This window comes from Nomascus leucogenys, chromosome 9 (assembly GCF_006542625.1).
Source record: "Nomascus leucogenys isolate Asia chromosome 9, Asia_NLE_v1, whole genome shotgun sequence".
NCBI lineage: Eukaryota > Metazoa > Chordata > Mammalia > Primates > Hylobatidae > Nomascus > Nomascus leucogenys.
This window is the reverse complement of record NC_044389.1, coordinates 30,493,780-30,513,309: the sequence shown is the minus strand read 5'-3', so window position 1 is coordinate 30,513,309 and position 19,530 is coordinate 30,493,780. Positions and strand designations below refer to the sequence as shown.

The 19,530-nt window shown below is 42.2% G+C and overlaps 1 protein-coding gene and 1 non-coding gene across 2 annotated transcripts in view; both read right to left on the bottom strand.

Moving 5' to 3' along the window:
* NIBAN1 (niban apoptosis regulator 1) overlaps window positions 1-19,530 on the bottom strand; it is a 179,965-nt gene that overhangs the window by 22,786 nt on the left and 137,649 nt on the right. The window contains exons 6-9 of the mRNA XM_003264458.4: window positions 16,525-16,640; window positions 8,309-8,413; window positions 7,835-7,997; window positions 3,314-3,501 (exon numbers count right to left, since the gene is read on the bottom strand). Of these exons, the coding sequence (XP_003264506.1) occupies window positions 3,314-3,501; window positions 7,835-7,997; window positions 8,309-8,413; window positions 16,525-16,640 (572 nt within the window). The remainder of the gene's footprint in view (window positions 1-3,313; window positions 3,502-7,834; window positions 7,998-8,308; window positions 8,414-16,524; window positions 16,641-19,530) is intronic.
* On the bottom strand, window positions 6,098-6,159 carry LOC115836801. Its single transcript, XR_004031814.1, has one exon. It is a non-coding gene; the product is annotated as a U7 small nuclear RNA (small nuclear RNA).

Genomic DNA, 19,530 nt, shown 5'->3' with positions numbered 1-19,530 from the left:
TAGATCTTCTGAAAACATCAGAGAAAGACTGTCATTGCCCTCCACACTACAGCAAAACTTTGGAGACTTGAACTGTGGGTTCATAATCTCACAACTGAGAAGGGTTCCTTCACACTCCTGGAACTGTACACCCATTGGACCCCTTAAGCTAATCTAACCAGGACAGTTTTCCCCAGAAGAAGATGACATCCTTGATGTGAACAGTTTTTCCCAAGATCATGGATCAAGATTTCTGCTATCACAAGACTCTGATCTTTGAATATTTTTTCCTTGTGTATGCCTCTGTGAGCAGTATAAATGAAAAGGAGGTCTATTATGTGCACTTATAGGGTATAATTTTATTTGTGAAGAATTTTGCAGCCAGTCTTACACATGAATAGCCTTATACTTTAATAGATAAAAGATGAAGGCCCAGTGTAGGTGAGAAACTTTAGTGGTACATATGTTGCCTCATAATCAGTCAAAACTCTCCTTAATCCGCATCATGGATTAAAGAGAAAACTGCCAGGAGGCCTTCACTCTTCTAGAAGGACATCATTTGTTAGGTCCTTTTTCCATGGTTTAGACTAAAAGGCAATAATATAGAAACGTCGCCCTCATAATAGGCCCTACAGCAAATTCTACTTTAAAGGCTGTCGTTACACAACAGACTTTAAATTCTCTTGTGAAAGTTATGCTAAATAATACAATTGGCTAAACAGAAAAGTACCTATGCAGCTGCTGACACTTGTGGCCTATGGAGAAATACATCATATGTAGATTATAAAAATCCAGCTGTAGGGAATTAATGAAAAGACCACTTAGTCAAGCGAGTACACTCTTCATCTAGCTCATTCTTTAATCTATTTAATTTTAGGTGATTTGGTTTATGGGGACCCTGGGTAAGGAGCATACTCCAAACTCTTGATATTATCCTCCCAATAGTCATAATAGTCTTCCTGGTGTGCTGTATTCTCTCAAAGGTTTTAAAGGTTTGCATGCAGCCATCTCTAGGACATTAAATGGTCCCTCTTCAACTGAAATGACAAAAGCTGAAAGAAACATGCGACCATGAGGACTCCGTAACCTATATGAATGACATGCTGAGACCAGAAACCCAAAATGATGGTATCTGAGAGTGGCATTAAGGCCCTAAGTTTTGGTCACACTCTCACCTAAGTGAAAACCTGGCCCAAGAGGGGGAGTTATTTTTAAACAAAATTTTAAATGGGAGGCCATTATTTGGGACTAAGCTCATGCAGTAGGCCCCAACAAACCAAACCAAGCTAAAATAGAGCCACTTCTGCTAAATGTGACATAATCAAGCTAGGGCTTTAAGGAAACACATAGATCCTAGAACATAACAGGTTTTGTTTTTCTCCTGTAAATAGGATGTTCCGGCATAAGAAGCTACCCTCTACTCAGTCCTTATTCCCTCCTTGCAAAACCCACTGTTCTACTGTTTCCCAGTGGGTTTCAAAACCGTATAAGTACATTTACGATAGTGCTAGTAACATCAATGACTAAGGTTTTGGTCAATCTCTCAAAATTGAGAAAATGACCAAAAGGGGGGAATTATTATTATTATTATTTTATACTTTAAGTTCTAGGGTACACGTGCACAATATGCAAGTTTGTTACATAGGTATACATGTGCCATGTTGGTTTGCTGCACCCATCAAGTTGTCATTTACATTAGGTATTTCTCCTAATGCTATCCCTCTCCCAGCCCCGCATCCCGCAACAGGCCCCCATGTGTGATGTTCCCCGCCCTGTGTCCATGTGTTCTCATTGTTCAATTCCCACCTATGAGTGAGAACATGCGGTGTTTGGTTTTCTGTCCTTGTGGTAGTTGGCTGAAAATGGTGGTTTCCAGCTTCATCCATGTCCCTGCAAAGGACATGAACTCATCCTTTTTTATGGCTGCATAGTATTCCATGGTGTATATGTGCCACATTTTCTTAATCCAGTCTATCGTTGATGGACATTTGGGTTGGTTCCAAGTCTTTGCTATTGTGAATAGTGCCACAGTTAACATATATGTGCATGTGTCTTTATAGTAGCATGATTTATAATCCTTTGGGTATATACCCAGTAATGGGATCACTGGGTCAAATGGTATTTCTAGTTCTAGATCCTTGAGGAATCGCCACACTGTCTTCCACAATGGTTGAACTAATTTACACTCCCACCGACAGTGTAAAAACATTCCTATTTCTCCACATCCTCTCCAGCATCTGTTGTTTCCTGACTTTTTAATGATTGCCATTCTAACTGGCATGAGGTGGCATCTCACTGTGGTTTTGATTTGCATTTCTCTGATGACCAGTGATGATAAGCATTATTTCGTGTGTCTGCTGGCTGCATAAATGTCTTCTTTTGAGAAGTGTCTGTTCATATTCTTTGCAAAAAGGGGGGAATTATTAATGCAAACTAATTATGGCCTAAGAAGGACTCCTTTCTTCTATATTTAAGTCCTTGTGGATGAACTGTAACCTAGCTTAATGGTCAGACAAAATTGAAAACCTAACTTAGTAGTATGCACCTATAACAATAGCTGAGTGTTAGCCAATCCCGGCGGCCATACTTCAACCACTCATAGACCGCTGAATGTTCAAACTGCATTCAAATAAGGCAAATGCCGAGCTGTAACCAATTTCACTGTTTCTGTACCTCACTTCCAATTCCTGTATGTCACTTGAGCTTGTCTATAAATTTGTTCTGACCATGAGGCAGCCCTGGAATGTCTGTGAATCTGTCGTGATTCTAGGGGCTGCCCGATTCACAAATGGTTTGTTGTTCAATTAAACTCCTTTAGATTCAATTTGGCTGAAGTCTTTTTTTAATCAAATTTCATATCATGAGTCTATATTTTGGAAAACAAACAATCAATGTTCTACAAATGAGGATATATACTTGTATGAATAAAAACTATACGAAAAATATATACCAAGCTATTTCTATTAGTTAAATCAAGGAGTTGGGAATGGGGGTAGCCTAGGAGTCTGGGGTGGACTAGGATTAGTGGGTATCAGTGATGGTGATTAAGTTTGCCTTTAATATATTTGAGTATGTTGTTTCACTTGTACAAACAGGTTATTATTTTTCTAACTTGAAAACCATCAATAAAACTATCAGATGGATGGATGGATGAATAGATGGATGAACGGTGGGTCTGAAAGAACAGAAAAAAGGCTGGATGAATGGACGGAAGGGCAGAAGAATGGAAGGAAGGAAAGAAGGGAGGAAGGGAGGGAGAAATGGCAGATAAAGCCCCATGGAAAATGCAGCCAGGCAGACCATTCACACCCAGCTCCTCAGCTTTGTATCCTACCTCCTTTAGTTGGACACTGTCTTTGGCAGTCTGGAAGTTCTGGCTGAGTTCATCCACCTCTTTCTCAAAGAGTGCACGTACTTCACTGAATCCCGAGCTCACTGGTCCCATGAGCTCCTCCAGGATGGATGCCAGGAATGGCTGCACACTCTCCAAGCAGCTTTTCTCCGCCGGCTGGGCCACCATCGCTAAGGTAGGAAATAGCCAAAAAACTGTGACATATGGCAAAACTGGGTTTGTGGGCACTGGAGCCAGACCAGAGCTGAATGGTGCCCCACGGGGCCATTTAACAGCCAAGGCAAGCTCAAGTGGCCATGATAGACTAGCACAATGAGCCCGGTGCCTGTGTCACAAGAAAGGAAAACCACTGGACCCTTTCAGAACTGGAACAAACCTATCCACTCCCCAAGCTTTCCTCTGCCCTGGGATAAAATGCATTTTTCTGCTTGGTCCCTCTGAACATGCAACTTCATATAAAGAAGAAAAGGCTGGTGATCCACCTATCTACTGTCAATCACTATCATTAAATATGCACAGTTTGTCTTCTAAAAACACAATTTATTGTTTTAATTCGTTTCTCTAGGAGTTAATCACTCAGTATAATTCCATCCCCCTCTCCCCACCAAAATACTTTTTAAGAACTCCAGTACATTCTTTTCTTGGGCCAATGGAACCAAATTCCATTCAGTTTGCTACCCTACCTCCTGTCCCCATCCCTGATTAAAACAAGACAAAACAAAATCACAATAGGTTTTTCTGACCAAGATGACATGCTTAGTGACAAAAATGTAGAGTACATTTTGATCATGAAGAAGAATGAAAAAATGTCACTATAATTCCACTCCCCAGAGGAAAGTACTCCTCTTTGATTTAGAAGAGGGAGAGCACAGTGAAGCTCCTGGTCCAGTCTGGGTAGGACATGGATACCTGCATTGTTTTCAGAGCAGAGGTAACTCTCATGATCAGCTAGGAAGCCGCAATGGAGTGAAGGTGGCCGGAGCTAGAAGAAGCCTGAGCTTGCTCCATGGACTAGAAGGCTAGCCTTGTGGATCGAAGCAGGTCACAGAGCCCTGTCATAGAATCACAGAACTGAGAACAGAAGCACAAGTGGAGCTGGTATCCAATCTCTCCACTTTACAGATGAAAAAAATGAGGCCTGGAGATGTTTGAAGACTGGACAAACATCAGACCCTAATTTTCAGGAGCAGGGCTAACATTCAAGTATCTTTCTTAAGTTCTTCTTGGGAATTTGCTTACAGTGAGATGAATGGCCTCGTTCTTATTTCAACTGGCAGAAATATTTCACAGAGTTGTGCAGGACCAGATCATGGCCTCTTATTCTGATAATCCAAAATGACTAATACTATTAATATTACAAATCACTCATAAATATTTGGGATGTAAAATATTACACAGGTCATAGAATTATTAAGAAAAAGCCCTTTCAATTGTATGATCCAAATATGACACAATCTAAGAGTCTTCTAAAAATGACTTGCTTGACACTAAAGTGTAAAACTGTTTGTCAGGAGATAAATTAATTATTAGTTAATTAACTTTAAAGAGAGGAAGTATTTGAAAAGCATCTAATTGAAATTTCAGAACAATGCTGAACATGGGTAATATGCAATAAAGATCTAGCAGCAGATGGCAGATCTGGGTGGGGCCAAGATAGGCACAGGAGGGCTGCGGGAGGGAATATTCCTCTCTGCCCACTCTCCCTCTGTGCCTACTTACCACAGTGTGCTCCCGCCCCCTCTCTGCACCTTTATTCAATGTTCCTTTACCTTGCCTTCCTTCCTCTACCTCTGCTCATAAACATCCTACTCCTCTCTTCAAGGCCCAGTTCAAATTTCACAGTAATGTCCTGGAACTCCCACACAGCTTCCTGAGCTGGGGTCTGCAGGTGTTTCCTTATAGGCTGGATAAGTTCCATGTCCCATTTGTGTATGCACTGCTATTTTTCAAGCATGCAGAGATGCCGCTGTGATGCATATGTGTTTAATACATTAATTCATAAGCCTTACTGAAGTGAAGGAGGGAGCTGCACAGAGCAATGATGCCTGAGAGGCGAGGGCCAGAGGGCCTGGGTTTGCAGCCCGACTCTACCACAACTAGCTCTGGAATCTCAGCAAGTTACCGAATTTCTGCCTCAGTATTATCATCTGTAAAATGGAGATCATAAAAGCAATTATGGTGAGGATTAAATGAGTTTACTATATTACAAGTGCTCACAACTCTGGAAGTGGCCCCTCGGAAGGACTCAGTAACTGTTAGCTCTTATCGTACCTGTTGGCATTATCGTATTTTCCAGTCCCCTGATACTAGACCTATGCTCTCATTATGAGGGGCCCACGTAGCTTCTTGAGGTTGAAATGGGATCTATGCTCACTTTGGGAACCACTCTCTTTGTTCTGCCTCTGGTAGGAAGATGTTTTTCCTTCTGTCTCAACATCTGTGACATGCTTTGTATCCTCCTCTCCTTGTAAAATCACTTTATCTTCTTTGAGTCATTCCAGCCATTGTACTCAGCAGAAGTAGAATAAATGCTTATTGAATGAATAAATAATTGTGCAGCACAACTAACGCTCAGGGGCTTTACTCCCAAGAGTCACATGAGAGGAAATAGACAGATCGCCATTTAATACTCCCCAGGTTTTTTTTTAGAATTACAAAGCCCTTTACTAATGCAGCCTAAAGCGCACTTCCCTGTTTTAAAGGTGGAGCACTGGATGCCTGGTTAAAATGTGTTTCTGATGTTTCATTTAATTTATTTTTCATTTTTTGGGCTTTCTGGCAAAAACTGGAAAGCCTGCTAGACAAATTCTAAAAGAGCTGTAACACTGATATTCCATTTTAAAAAGACTTGATCATTACTTTTATGGCTTCTTTTAGGAAATAAATACTAATTCAGGGCAAAATCTTTTTCCATCATATGTGGATACACCGGAGCCGTAGAGATTTAAGCAAAGGATGACAATTTAGTTTCAGCCATGAGAATGGCTATGGTTAGGCCCAACTTAGCCCCAGATAGCAGAAATTTTGGCACAAAAGTTGAGCGTTGGTAGTTTTAAGTAGTACAAAGTATTTCAATATACAGTCAACTCTAGATTAGTTGTGCTAATGGAGGAGTAAGAGACACAGATAGTAGAAAACATCAAATACTCTGAAGTTAATGTAGAGCTGGCTTTGGAAAGGATGGCGTAAATAGACACCCAGAGATGCACAGACACACACACCAGTGCTGGAGCTGTGCCTCCTCAAACCTCCTCTCAGCAGGACCTGTGCTAAGAACCCTGAAGCAAGCTGGGCTGCAGTGGAAAGGGGGCCTGAACTGCAGAGGCTAATCCACAAAGCTGACAGCCCCAAGACTCTAAGCCTCCTGAGCACAGGAATAGGGTGTTCCTCGGTCACTGCTAAAGCTCCACTGTCTCGCTTGGAAAGCACTTAGCGAACAGTTTCTGACGAACGAATGGGTGAGTGGGTGAATAATCTGAGAACTTTCTAGGAAGACTGTCGATAAACAATCACGGATGAGCCTGCAAGCTTCTCCTCTGAAGTGACACTAGGTCACTAGGTACGGTGTGTTTGTTGGGTTGTAGAGGCCCCAGATAGAATGGAGAACCATAGAATTTCATTCTGTAGGATTCCTTAGAGGCCATCTAAGGTCTCTTGTATGGGAATAAGCAAACTGTTTTCTGTAAAGGACCAAATAGTAAATATTTGTGCCTTTGTGGTCCATAAGGTCTCAGTTCCAACTACTCACTTCTGCCGTTGTAGCACAAAAGCAGCCACAGACAATACATAAGTGAATGCGCCTGGCTGTGTGCCAAGAAAACATTATTTACAAAAACAGGTGGTGGCCCAATATGGCTCAAGGGCTTCAGTTTGCCAATCCCACTCCTGTGGGTCCTCCTAATTTCAGAGGAGGACACTGAGCTAAACAGAAGTTGAGTGACCTCCTCAAGTATGCATGGACTGCCTAATATTGGAGTCGGGGCTACAAACCTACATTTATTGGGTTTGTAGGGTGACTGGGTATGACTCTAAGCCAAAATTTTAGGCTTTCATGTTAGAGGAAAATCCATATATTAATTGATTTGAATATTTGCTGAGTCTGTATATGCCAGGTGTGACACCAGGCCCTGGATGTACTTGAGTATACCAGGGTGATATGGCTCTGCTCTTTGAGAGCTTACAGCAGAGAGGAGGTGGAGCAGAAGCCAGTCTAATTCAGTGTCGGGGTGCTACAATGGGGGTTGGGGGTGCAGGCAGTATCAGAATACACAGGCACTGCCAAAGGCAAGAAACAAACTTTCCTCTGCCTTGTGTCCATGAAGCTTCCACGGGAAGGCCCAGGCCCCTAATGGTACCTCCAGCATGTTCCTGTTGCAGCTGTGATCACCTCCTCCCAATTTCTTAAGTTTAATTATCCTCTGAAACCATGCATTCCTGCTATGTGGTGGATCCCCGCGTGTACAGCTTATTTAATTAGTAAGAGCATAGATTATCTCCACTGACCTTTGATCTTTCCAATTAAATAGTTCTTTGAGTTCACAATCTGATCCATGTCAGAACGGATCGTTCCTTCCAGACCCTTTGTCAGAGCTCTGCATTCCTCCTTCAAGGCACTTAATCCTTCTGAAACTTGATGCTGAACCAGGGTGTAGGCCTCCTCGAGGAGCTGCAACAGGGAATAACACATAAATCAGGGCTCTGTCATGTGTAAGCACTGATGGAGTCAAGTGGAGGGAGGAGCCTTCATCACAGGCCATCATAACATAAACAGAACTACACACACATTGTCATTTTTCTTTCAAAGTTGGAGTCTGTTTGGCTTAGTCTTCTTGTAAGTGAGACTGAGCAGGTTCGAGGTAGGCATTTCTACACCCAGGGAAGGAAATACCAAACAACAACAACAAATGCCCTAAAAGAAAAGGGAAGAGAATGTTCCCATTTTGAGTAGCTCAGTTGTAGAGCAAAACCATTGCTTACACCCAGCCACGTCCTCTTTCTGTCATTCTTCTTCCCCTTCATCTTAGGCAGCAGGTCTGTCTGAAGAGTGGGCAGGAGCTCCTCCATTACCAGGTTACTCAGGATCTGTGCAGCAGAAGACAGTCCAGAGTCGGTCAGTCGGTGATGGCTACATCTGAGCATCAGGCCAACTAAAGATGTCCTGATTGGCTGTCCCTGTCCTGGACCAGATGAATTCTGTAGTAGGTTAATAGTTTAACCTACTACAGAGGCCACAGAAATCTCAACTAAGACAATCTTAGAGGCTGAACATCCTTAAACATCCACAAGGAACAGTAACATCTGCTGATTTTCTCACCTTGTTGTTTTCCCAATGTAAATAACAAATTCCCCAAATTCAAACTTCACATATTCAAACTAGAAGAACTTAGGGCATACAGTAAAATGAAAGAGTTCAATAATGGATAAGGACATCTTCAGCAACATTGTGAAGGAAACGCGAGGCTTGGTTTTGGTGGCTTGAGTCTTAGTCTGTGTCCCCTGGGACTATCATTCCTCCTAAGCCCTTCATGATCAAGGTATCAAAGTATCTTCATGCTCTTTGTCCCCACTGTCCCCCAAGCCCCATTGTCATCCTCTTTAATGTTTAGTAAAAGAGGGGAGGAGCAGTGTGAAGAAGTGAGAATGACGTCTGGACCGACCAGAGCCCAGGTACCACTGCATCCCACCATGCAGCGTCTTTGTCCAGCACTGGAGAAAGGCTGAGAGGATGCTCCAGGAGATACAGCCACATTGAAGGACAAACCACAGGGAAGATCAGCAAGGTTGTCTGCTAGACCTGCTTCTCCGCAGCCAGAACCCAAGCCCCAAAAGGCCCCTGCTAAGAAGGAAGAGAAGGTATGCAAAAGGAAAAAAGGGAAAGGCTGGCATTGGCAAAGAGGGAAATAATCCTGCAGAAAATGGAGATGCCAGAACAGACCAGGCACAGAAAGCTCACGATGCTGGAGATGCCAGGGGAAGTGTGTGCGTTTTTGATAACTGTGTACTTCTGGTGACCATACAATTGGAAATACTATTTTTTTAAATGGAGTTTTATAAAAATGTAGAATGTTGTCTTACTTTTCTTAAAGCTATGTTATTATCATACAGAACATTTCATTTTTTGGGGGGGAGGGGCATATGTCACTAATAGAATGTCTCCGAAGCTGGATTAACGTGGGGAAACACCTTTTCTTCCAGTTTTGAGAAACTTCCTCTTGGCTCCCAGGAGGGGGATTCCTGGCATTGACACACATAGCTTCCTTGGCACAAACACCTTACGGTGTGGGAAAACTAAAATTCATTATTTCCTCTTCTCCCTGTCTGCCTTTAGTATGGTCTCAACTTCCTTAAACCCAGAGACCTGTTGGGACCTGACACCTAAAATTAGTTAGCAGTTAAGTGCCCATCTGGACCTTCCAGTGATCCCTATTGAGAGGGCATCTCTCAAAACAACAGCAGTTCTTTTTTTAGATTGTGGATCTCCAGACTGATGATTCTGCCATTTTTATTTCATTTCCTGAAAGTCAAGATTGGCTCATGAAAAGTTGTTAAACAACATGCTACATGCGAAATGTCAACCCTCACTGCATTCGAGAGTCTAAGCAAATGAAGATTTCACTGGGTTTTATACAGCTGTCTGATTTTGGTTCATTGAAGAAGAGAGTTTGGAAGTTGTTGTATACTGTTAGCAATTGTCTGCTCATGGCCTGTCTAATATACTATGATTGCTTACAAAAAGCATCTTTAATAAAGCTGGATACAGTTTGAAAAAGGAAAAAGAAGGCAATAACCAATATTTTGGAACAATCAAACATTTGGAACATTTATGGGAGGGGTGTGAGATAATTAATGGGGACTGAAATAAAGAAAAAGGAAAAAATAAAAAAAGAATATGGGAGGGAGTGTCTGAATTTTTCAAGTGTTTTTAAAAAAATGTGTTCCCACATCGCTCCTGAAATTTTGCTTGGCTCAATTAAGCTATTTCTTGTGAATCTGAGCAGTATTGTACACATCCACTCATGCTACTGGCCCTTCCTTCTTTACCCCTGCCCCTGAATTGCAGCAGCTTTGCTGTTCAGATTCACTTTCACCACGAGTCTTTCGAGGCCCACAGCTCAGCTTGCAATCACAGGCTGCACACTAAGATTTACAAAAGGAGAAGCATAGTTTCAGGAAGGGAAGCAGGCAGAAAAGTAGGGAATCACTTGAAACATCTGTTCTACGAGTTTGAAATAATATTTGTCCAAAATAACTGACCTCCTCCTTTCACTTCTCACAAAAATTCAAATTATGCTTTGGGAATTAAGGAAGATTTGCTCTGAGGTCACTGGTCACTAGTGGAAATGCCCATGAGCTCATTTGATCTTGCCTTTAATCAGGGCTCTGTCGCGGCAGGGTGTAACGCTTTCGCTGAACCAAATAGAAACACTCTCAGGGTGGAGGTGGACGAGCTGTCCAGTCTCACGGTGCCTGTGGGTTGCTGGCAGAGAAGGTGCTCAGCTCAGGGCAGCAAGTGGGGCTCCTGTCATCTGCCAAGTGGATCTGCCTGGCGTGACGAAAGTTATGATGGGGACAGAGCTTCCACTAGCCCTGGTAATTCACTGGTGAGGATGTTTTTGACCTTTCTTCAGCCTTCTCTGGGGGCAGTCAAGAGATGAATCACCATTTTCTGTCGTGTTTAAGAGTAACCTAACATGCACAAAACTCCATGGAAATTAGCAGGTCCAACAATTATTGAAAGTAATGGCAAGAACCGCAATTACTTTTGCACCAACCTAATAGATTCAGTGGGTAATTAATAATCCACCAGCCCACCCTGCTCAATGGGATAAGTTCTTGTTTGGAACACATCTGCCAAAAGTGTGGTATGGGAAGAGTGAGCCAAGAGGAAAGGAGACCAATGCCAGAATTTAAAATCAGTGGGTTGACTTTATGAAACTCAAGGGTCATAAGAATTGTCCCAATTCATCCTTTTGCAGAGATTGGTTAGAATTTTAGCATAAGTGTGAAATGGGCTTGAAAATATGAAAATGTTATATATAAAGGTCAAAGAAAAATAATGTTCCATTTGGGTGGGCTTATAGTTTTGTTTAGTCTTTCCCACACAATGTTCCAAGAAATTTGGCTCTATTTTACAACTTAGGGAATTAAAGGAAATATGTCTGGGAGGAAAAAGAGGGGGTGGGAGTGGGTTACAAGTGGTGGGGGGGGTGATATGGTTTGGCTGTGTTCCCACCTAAATCTCATCTTGAATTGTAGCTCCTATAATTCCCATGTGTTGTTGGGGGGAACTGGTGGGAGATAATTGAATCCTAGGGGCAGTTTCCCCCATACTGTTCTAGTGTTAGTGAATAAGTCTCACGAGATCTGATGATTTTATAAGGGGTTTCCCCTTTCATCTGGCTCTCATTCTCTCTTGCCTGTTGCCATGTAAGATGTGCCTTTCACCTTCCTCCATGATTGTGAGGCCTCACCAGCAACACGGAACTGAGAGTCCATTAAAACCCTTTTTCTTTATAAATTACCCAGTCTTGGGTATGTCTTTATCAGCAGCATGAAAACGGACTAATGTAGTGGGGGAGTGGGGCTCAGGGAATAGCCACAGGGCAGCAGAGCCTGTGGGTGCTGAAGCTCAAGTGCATCTCATTCCAACCACCATCCTCATCCTCCAACTTTCAGCCCCACCCTGCCCTGATCGAGTGCTGCCTGTCACCTCCCCAGAGCTCACTCTGGCATTCCCTACCATGGTCTGCCTTCCACAAGCAGAGTCCTAAGCTCTTGGGCTTTTCTAGAGAAAGTAGCTAATCTAATAAATAAATCGTAATAAGAAAGGAATTCCCTAGCCTCCTCCCCTCAGAACAGTATCCACTGAATTTTAACATAAGTGACCTAAAAATACTTTAGTTTTTTTTTTTTTTTTAATGGGGGATGGTGGCAAGGGGAGTGTTTTGTATATTTAACTGCTAGGACTTGGAGATTTAAAAATTCTATCACTCCTATAAGAAACTAAGCATGTCAATAGGTTGATCAAAACCAACAAACCCGGGATCACCCCTTGAAGGCCACACCACAGTGCTTCCTTTCAGATGCTGAGCTGTCAGGAAGGTGTGAGGTCCAGAGAGACCACCCTCCTTCCTGAAGCAGGCCCCGCAGTCTCACCAGGCTGCTGGTCCAGGCCCCTTGCGTTACTGAGTGGCCGAGGGTGAAAAAATCCAGTCAAAAGGAGTCACACTTAAGATCTTTCAGCAAAAGACAACTCTGGAGCATATGGACAAGGCCTAAAAAATGTGGGTTTTTTTTTTTTTTTTTTGTCTTGAAACTGTTCTGTGGGAATTATGAGCTGTTCTCTAGCCCATCTTGGTATTTTCAAAGCAAATAATAAATATATCACACAGCTAGAGATACTTTACAGTTGCAAACCCCTTTCCCTCATGATCTCATTTGATATATTTATATTGACAAGTAGAAAATATGTTGATGTTTTTACTGGCATACAAATATTTTCACCTTAATAGTCTGCCAGGCAAGTTATTCTGAGATAGTTGCTTTGCCTGGACACTTGCCTAAAATAACCATCGCTATGAGGGCCTTCCATACTTGCTGTGTGAGTCATTACTATGAAGGTAATGGAACAAGGCTGAAAGTCTGAATGCAGGCCCCTAGGGTAGAGGGGTTCAAGACAAGGTTAAGATTAAGGTCTTAGCAGACAGGAAGAAAAAATGCAAATAAACCCAGCGCTTTAAACAAAAGATGTCATTTTCTCAAACTCAGTTATGCTATGCTATTTTCTTTAACCACTTGGTAGCTACTCCCGGCCCCTAGCCTCTTTTTTCTGAGTCTTAGGGTAGACACTGCTTTACTGTTATGCACCATGTCTTAGAGTCTGTGGGGAACCCTCATCCTTACCTGGCCCCACACAGTAAGCTTTAGGGGCCATTTCCTTTTACCAGCTTCTCCAAGCTGGTTTAAAATGCATTTCTGTAACAGACTTGCTTTCTGACTTCAGCCAACTGCTCTGAATGCTCTTTCTCTCACCTGGAGGGTGCTGGACAAATAATCCTGAAATGCCCCTTCAGCATTCACATTTTATGAGTCTGTTATTTTACCAAAACACTTAAATTCTGAGAGGAGCAAAACCACTTTTTTTTTCTTTTTTTTGAGACAGGGTCTCTCTGTTGCCCAGTGCAGTGGCACAATCACAGCTCACTGCATCCTTGAACTCACGGGCTCAAATGATCCTACTGTCTTGGTTTCCCAAGTAGCTGGGACTACCTGCACATACCACTGTTCCCAGCTAATTTGTACAAAGCTTTTTGAAGAGATAGGGTCTCGCTATGTTGCCCAGGCTAATCTCGAACTCCCGGATTCAAGCAGTCCTCCCACCTTGGCCTTCCAAAGTGCTGAGATTACAGGTATGAGCCACCACACCCAGCCCCTGTGAAACTTCTTACTGGGACACTTGATAACTCCAGTGATTTCTGATCTCTTTTCTGCTTTTTTTGTTTTGTTTTGCTTTCCCACTTAAAATGTTTTTTATCCTGCAAAACTAGGAGCTTACTGTGACCACTTGCACAAATGCTTTACAATCTCCATCTATATACAGACCCATATACATATATCCCACACACATATGTGCCTTGTCTTCTGCATGCTTTCTATGTGTGTCTTGCCTCGCCATGATGGCAAGGGATGAGTCATTTCTCTCTCTTCCAACTTATACCACTTAGCACATAATCAGCCTGAAGCCAAAACAAACTCAAACCCAACTCCCAGAAAGGATTTATTAAATACCTATATTCTTTTTTTTTTTTTTTTTTTTTTTGAGATGGAGTCTCACACTGTCACCCGGGCTGGAGTACAGTGGCGTGATCTTGGCTCACTGCAACCTCCGCCTCCCAGGTTTAAGCAATTCTCCTTGCCTCAGCCTCCCAAGTAGCTGGGATTACAGGGCCGCCACCACGTCCGGCTAATATTTCTGTATTTTTAGTAGAGACAGGGTTTCACTGTGTTGGCCAGGCTGGTCTCGAATTCCTGGCCTTGTGATCCGCCCGCCTTGGCCTCCCAAAGTGCTGAGATTACAGGCGTGAGCCACTGTGCCTGGCCTAAATATCTATCTTCAATGGCATCATGGAGGAATGTAAGTTCACATAAGTTTTTAAGTGAAAGAAAAAAATGAAGCAAGTGGCATAGCTGAACTCAAGGAGCTATTGAAAAATAAATGTGTAACTTAGTATATTCCCATGGTTGGTGTTGGTCTTTCACTAGGCCAGGATCAGAAGCCATAATTGCCTTTGCCATTTGTGCACTTAGCATGTAACCCTGAAACTATCAGCTCCACAGGGCCAGGACCATACTGTCTTGTCCATCTCTGGGTCACTAGCCCCCAGCACATTGCCCGGCATAGAGTCAATGCTCAGTAAATAGTAGTTGAATGAATGAGACTAGGCAGGTCACTGAGCTGTTATATGCTTCCCTCAGTTTTCTCATTTACAAAATTGAAATAATAATAACTGCCCTACCCATCTCATAAGACTGGCAAGACAAACACCATTAAGTTTCGAACATTATCAAGTATCACACAAAGGCATTTGACTACTCATCTATCTATTAACTATGTTGGCTTACATGGCAGGCCAGCCAGTGTCAAGTGCTTCAGCCTCCCCTTCTGACACTTTTGTTTTTCTTTATGGCATAAGTACATAACTATTTAGTTCTCTCAGACTTATGAATGGCTGTGCTTCCCCAAAATATCAGAAACCAAGACTTGTTTAAAATTCTGGAAGAAGCAAGTCTCAGGTTGGGAAATAGATGAGTTTAGAATCTATCAGAGAGAAAAAAAAAAAAAGAGAGAGAGAAAGAGAAGATTCTAATGGTAAACGTGTTTTCCTATGGTGAAACAATAAAGAAGAGTTCCCTCATGAGTTTTCAGCATTGGATGTTTAATGACCACAGAGAGGCAAGGCACCATTTAGCATCCTCCAAATACTGTTCTCTAATAATGAATTTCACTAGCTCCCAAAAGAGGTACCTTAGGAGAAGTGGAAAAAAGAAAATAGTGGGGCCGGGCATGGTGGCTCACGCCTGTAATCCTAGCACTTTGGGAGCCTGAGGCAGGGGGATCAAGAGGTCAGGGGTTCGAGATCAACTTGACCAATATGGTAAAACCCCGTCTCTACTAAAAATACAAAAATTAGCAGGACTGGTGGTGTGCGCCTGTAGACCCAGCTACTCGGGAGGCTGAGGCAGAAGAATCGCTTGAGCTAAGGAGGCGGAGTTTGCAGTGAGCCGAGATTGCACCACTGTACTCCAGCCTGGGCCACAGAATGAGACTCCTCTCAAAAAAAAAAAAAAAAAAAAAAAAGCATTTTTAAATACCGTGTTACTTTATGTAAATATGCCATACCCAGCCTCCTCTTCTTGGTTGAAGCAGCCATGTGACTGGTGTCATCATGGAGGCTGGGGTCACATCACGAAGCAGTTTCCTTTGGAGATTTATAATACTGTCACTGGGACCAAGCCCACTGAAGTGCTTAGGCCATGAACGGCATCTAGTCAGGATCATGAGAAATTATAATGTACCACAGGGCACAGAAAACTAGAAAAGATAAATGAAATATATAGAAAACTGTCTAATGCTTTTTGAATTTGTTTTTTTCATTACTTCATTTGCATATAATTCAATAAAGACAGCTGCGTGCCAAATACTTCTCCAACTGCACTTCACTTGTCACGATGATGCAAGGTAAACATTATGATTCTTATTTTTTCCAGAGGAGTAATCTGAGACTAAAAGAGGTTAAATAAGTTGGCATGACTTAAGTCCAAATTTGCTGACCCTAGCTAAAGCCCTGTCGTGCACTTTGCACTATTTCTCGCTACTCACACTTGATTCTAGTCTGGAAGCACGAGGTCATTTGAAAGAGTAATTCTTTTCATAGAAAACAGTGGAGGCAGCTCTTTCCACTGTAGTTGCCATGTTTTTGGCTGCCCTATTTCATGCCCAGTCTGGTGGTCTTTGTAGTGGGTGCCCAGTAGTTTCCTGACCAATGCTTCCAGACATGAGAGAGATGGCCTTTGGAACCACATCTTCCATACTTGCAACTTTTTTGTTTGATTGTTTAATAAAATGACCCTGACTTCCTATCACCCAAATACCCAAACATAGAAGGAATCCAAAATTGTGAGCCCCGTGTTACCTGGATTTCATCCCCAGTGATCATTTCCCAGGAACCATAGTGACCCTTCTCCTGTCGGAAGAATTGCACAGCTTCTAAAAAGGCTTGGGCTTCAAATGTCATCTGCTTCATGTAATCTAAAGAAAAGAAGAAAGGGCATTCAGCAAGGTAAAACACTCTACATTTCCCCATAGCTCCTCAAGTGTAATGGCTCAGAGACCTAGCATTATCTGAAAATGACAAGGCATGGAATTGTAAGACACAGAGAAAGTTAAGTACTGAATTCAAAGTTAATTTGCAGGTGTACATCACACCAGTTGTTCATCGTCCTAGCTGATAAATTCTATCAGTTACTGGGCATACTGGTTAGGACTAGAAGGAGGCCCATCTCCCTTACCCTCTCTTATACATGCTTCCCTATCCACCCACAGGCACCCAGCGACTTTACGCTACCAGCTGTGACACCTTACTCCGGCACCGTCCCTTAACAGTGCCTCTTGTGTTCAAAGTATCTCCTTCCAGTTTCCCAACAAAACAATTTCTCTGTGACTCGGTAACAGCTTTCGATACAATATGTATCAACAGAACATGTAAATTTATGCAAATGAAGATAATTGCTAACACTTACAAAGCAGGATAATGTTCATCTAAGCACTTTACAGATTTCATTGAGACCTCACAAAAACCCTTGAAGAGAGTATTATTATCCTCATTTTACAGATGAGGAGACTGAGGCACAGAAAGATGAATTAATTGCCTAGATCATATAGCTAGTGAGTAGCACAGCTCAGGTGTGAAAGGTGGTCTGACCTCAGAGCTTGCCTCTAACCATGATACTATATTGTCTCACATACTAGTTTTATGGGTTTGCCCTTCTAAACATACTGGATTTTAAATGGTGTCATGTCTGAGGGGTACTATCCTACCACAAGGAATGAATATCTAATGGTGGAACTTAAGGTGTGTAGAGAGAGCTGGGCTGAACGGCCTTCTCAGAGTTCCATAAGTCATCCTAGGCATGCAGTGTCTTCACTTCCAGCATGTAAAATTGGCTCTTGGGGGACACAATGATTACAAAATTATAGAAATCTTCATGAGGAAATGAACTTCAGAAATAATCTAATCAAATAAATAATCAGGCCTTAGAAAGGGGAAATAAAAGGGCAAAGTGAAGTGAGTGAAAAGGCCAAATTCCCTGAGTCTCCTCCTATAAGGCACAAAGCTCTCCCGCCAGTAGCACATTCATAGGGCAACATTACATTGGTGATTTGGAGGCAGCTGATCTGGGGGGTGAGGAGGAACCATCACAGCTTTAGACAGTGGGATTATTCAGTAAAAAACTAAATAGTTGACATGTGGAACTAAGCAGAACTAAAAGAGGATCAATCTGCTCTCAAAGGTAACAATCAATTAATAGATGGTAGATGACTTTTTTGGGATTGGCTTACTAGATCATAAACCTCAGGAACTGAGAAAAGAGAAAAGAATTCAACGCTTAGCCTCTACAAGAGTTCAAGCAAAACTATTCACAGTGAGGATACCATGAAGTCCATTCGAAGCTGCATTTTAAAAAATGTGGAACAGTGGCCAGGCATGGTGGTGGCTCACACCTATAATTCCGACACTTTGGGAGGCCAAGGATGGAGGATCACTTGATGCTAGGAGTTCAAGATGAGCCTGGGCAACATAGTGAGACCCACATGTCTACAAAAAAAATTAGCTGAGCACGGTGGCACATGCCCATAGTCCCAGCCACTCAGGAGGCTGAGGCAGGAGGATCACTTGAACCCAGGAGTTTGAGGCTGCAGTGAGCTATAACTGCACAATTACACCCTATCCAGGGCAACAGAGTGAGACCCTGTCTCAAAAAAATAAATAAATAAATAAATAAATAAAAGAAAAGAATATGGAACAGTAACTGACATTTCCAATAGTAACATAGAGATTTGGTCAAAATCTAAATTAAATTTTGAAAAAAGAGCATGTTTCAAGAATCAAGGTTTTTTTAAATTTTTTTTCTTTTTTTTTTTAATTATACTTTAAGTTCTAGGGTACACGTGCACAACATGCAGGTTTGTTACATAGGTATACATGTGCCATGCTGCTTTGCTGCACCCATTAACTCATCATTTACATTAGGTATTTCTCCTAATGCTATCCCTCCCCCTGCCCCCCACCCTACAACAGGCCCCAGTGTGTGATGTTCCCCACCCTGTGTGCAAGTGTTCTCATTGTTCAATTCCCACCTGTGAGTGAGAACATGCAGTGTTTGGTTTTTAGTCCTTGCGATAGTTTGCTCAGAATGATGGTTTCCAGCTTCATCCATGTTCCTGCAAAGGACATGAACTCATCCTTTTTTATGGCTGCATAGTATTCCATGGTGTATATGTGCCACATTTTCTTTTTTTTTTTCATTTCATACAAGCTTTAATCAATATATCAAGGCAAAACAAGCAGAATATGATATATTAATAACTGTGTCTTCAAAAAAAAAACTGTCTTCAATCCACATATCAATTTATTTTTTTCAGCCTACTTAGTGTTTGGCTTTATTAGCTTGTCTTTTTTTTTGTATTATACTTTAGCTTTTAGGGTACATGTGCACAATGTGCAGGTTTGTTACATATGTATCCATGTGCCATGTTGTTTTGCTGCACCCATTAACTCGTCGTTTAGCATTAGGTATATCTCCTAACGCTTTCCCTCCCCCCTACCCCCACCCCACAACAGTCCCCGGAGTGTGATGTTCCCCTTCCTGTGTCCATGAGTTCTCATTGTTCAATTCCCACCTATGAGTGAGAACAGGCGGTGTTTGGTTTTTTGTCCTTGCGATAGTTTACTGAGAATGATGGTTTCCAGTTTCATCCATGTCCCTACAAAGGACATGAACTCATCCTTTTTTATGGCTGCATAGTATTCCATGGTGTATATGTGCCACATTTTCTTAATCCAGCCTATCATTGTTGGACATTTGGGTTGGTTCCAACTCTTTGCTATTGTGAATAATGCCGCAATAAACATACGTGT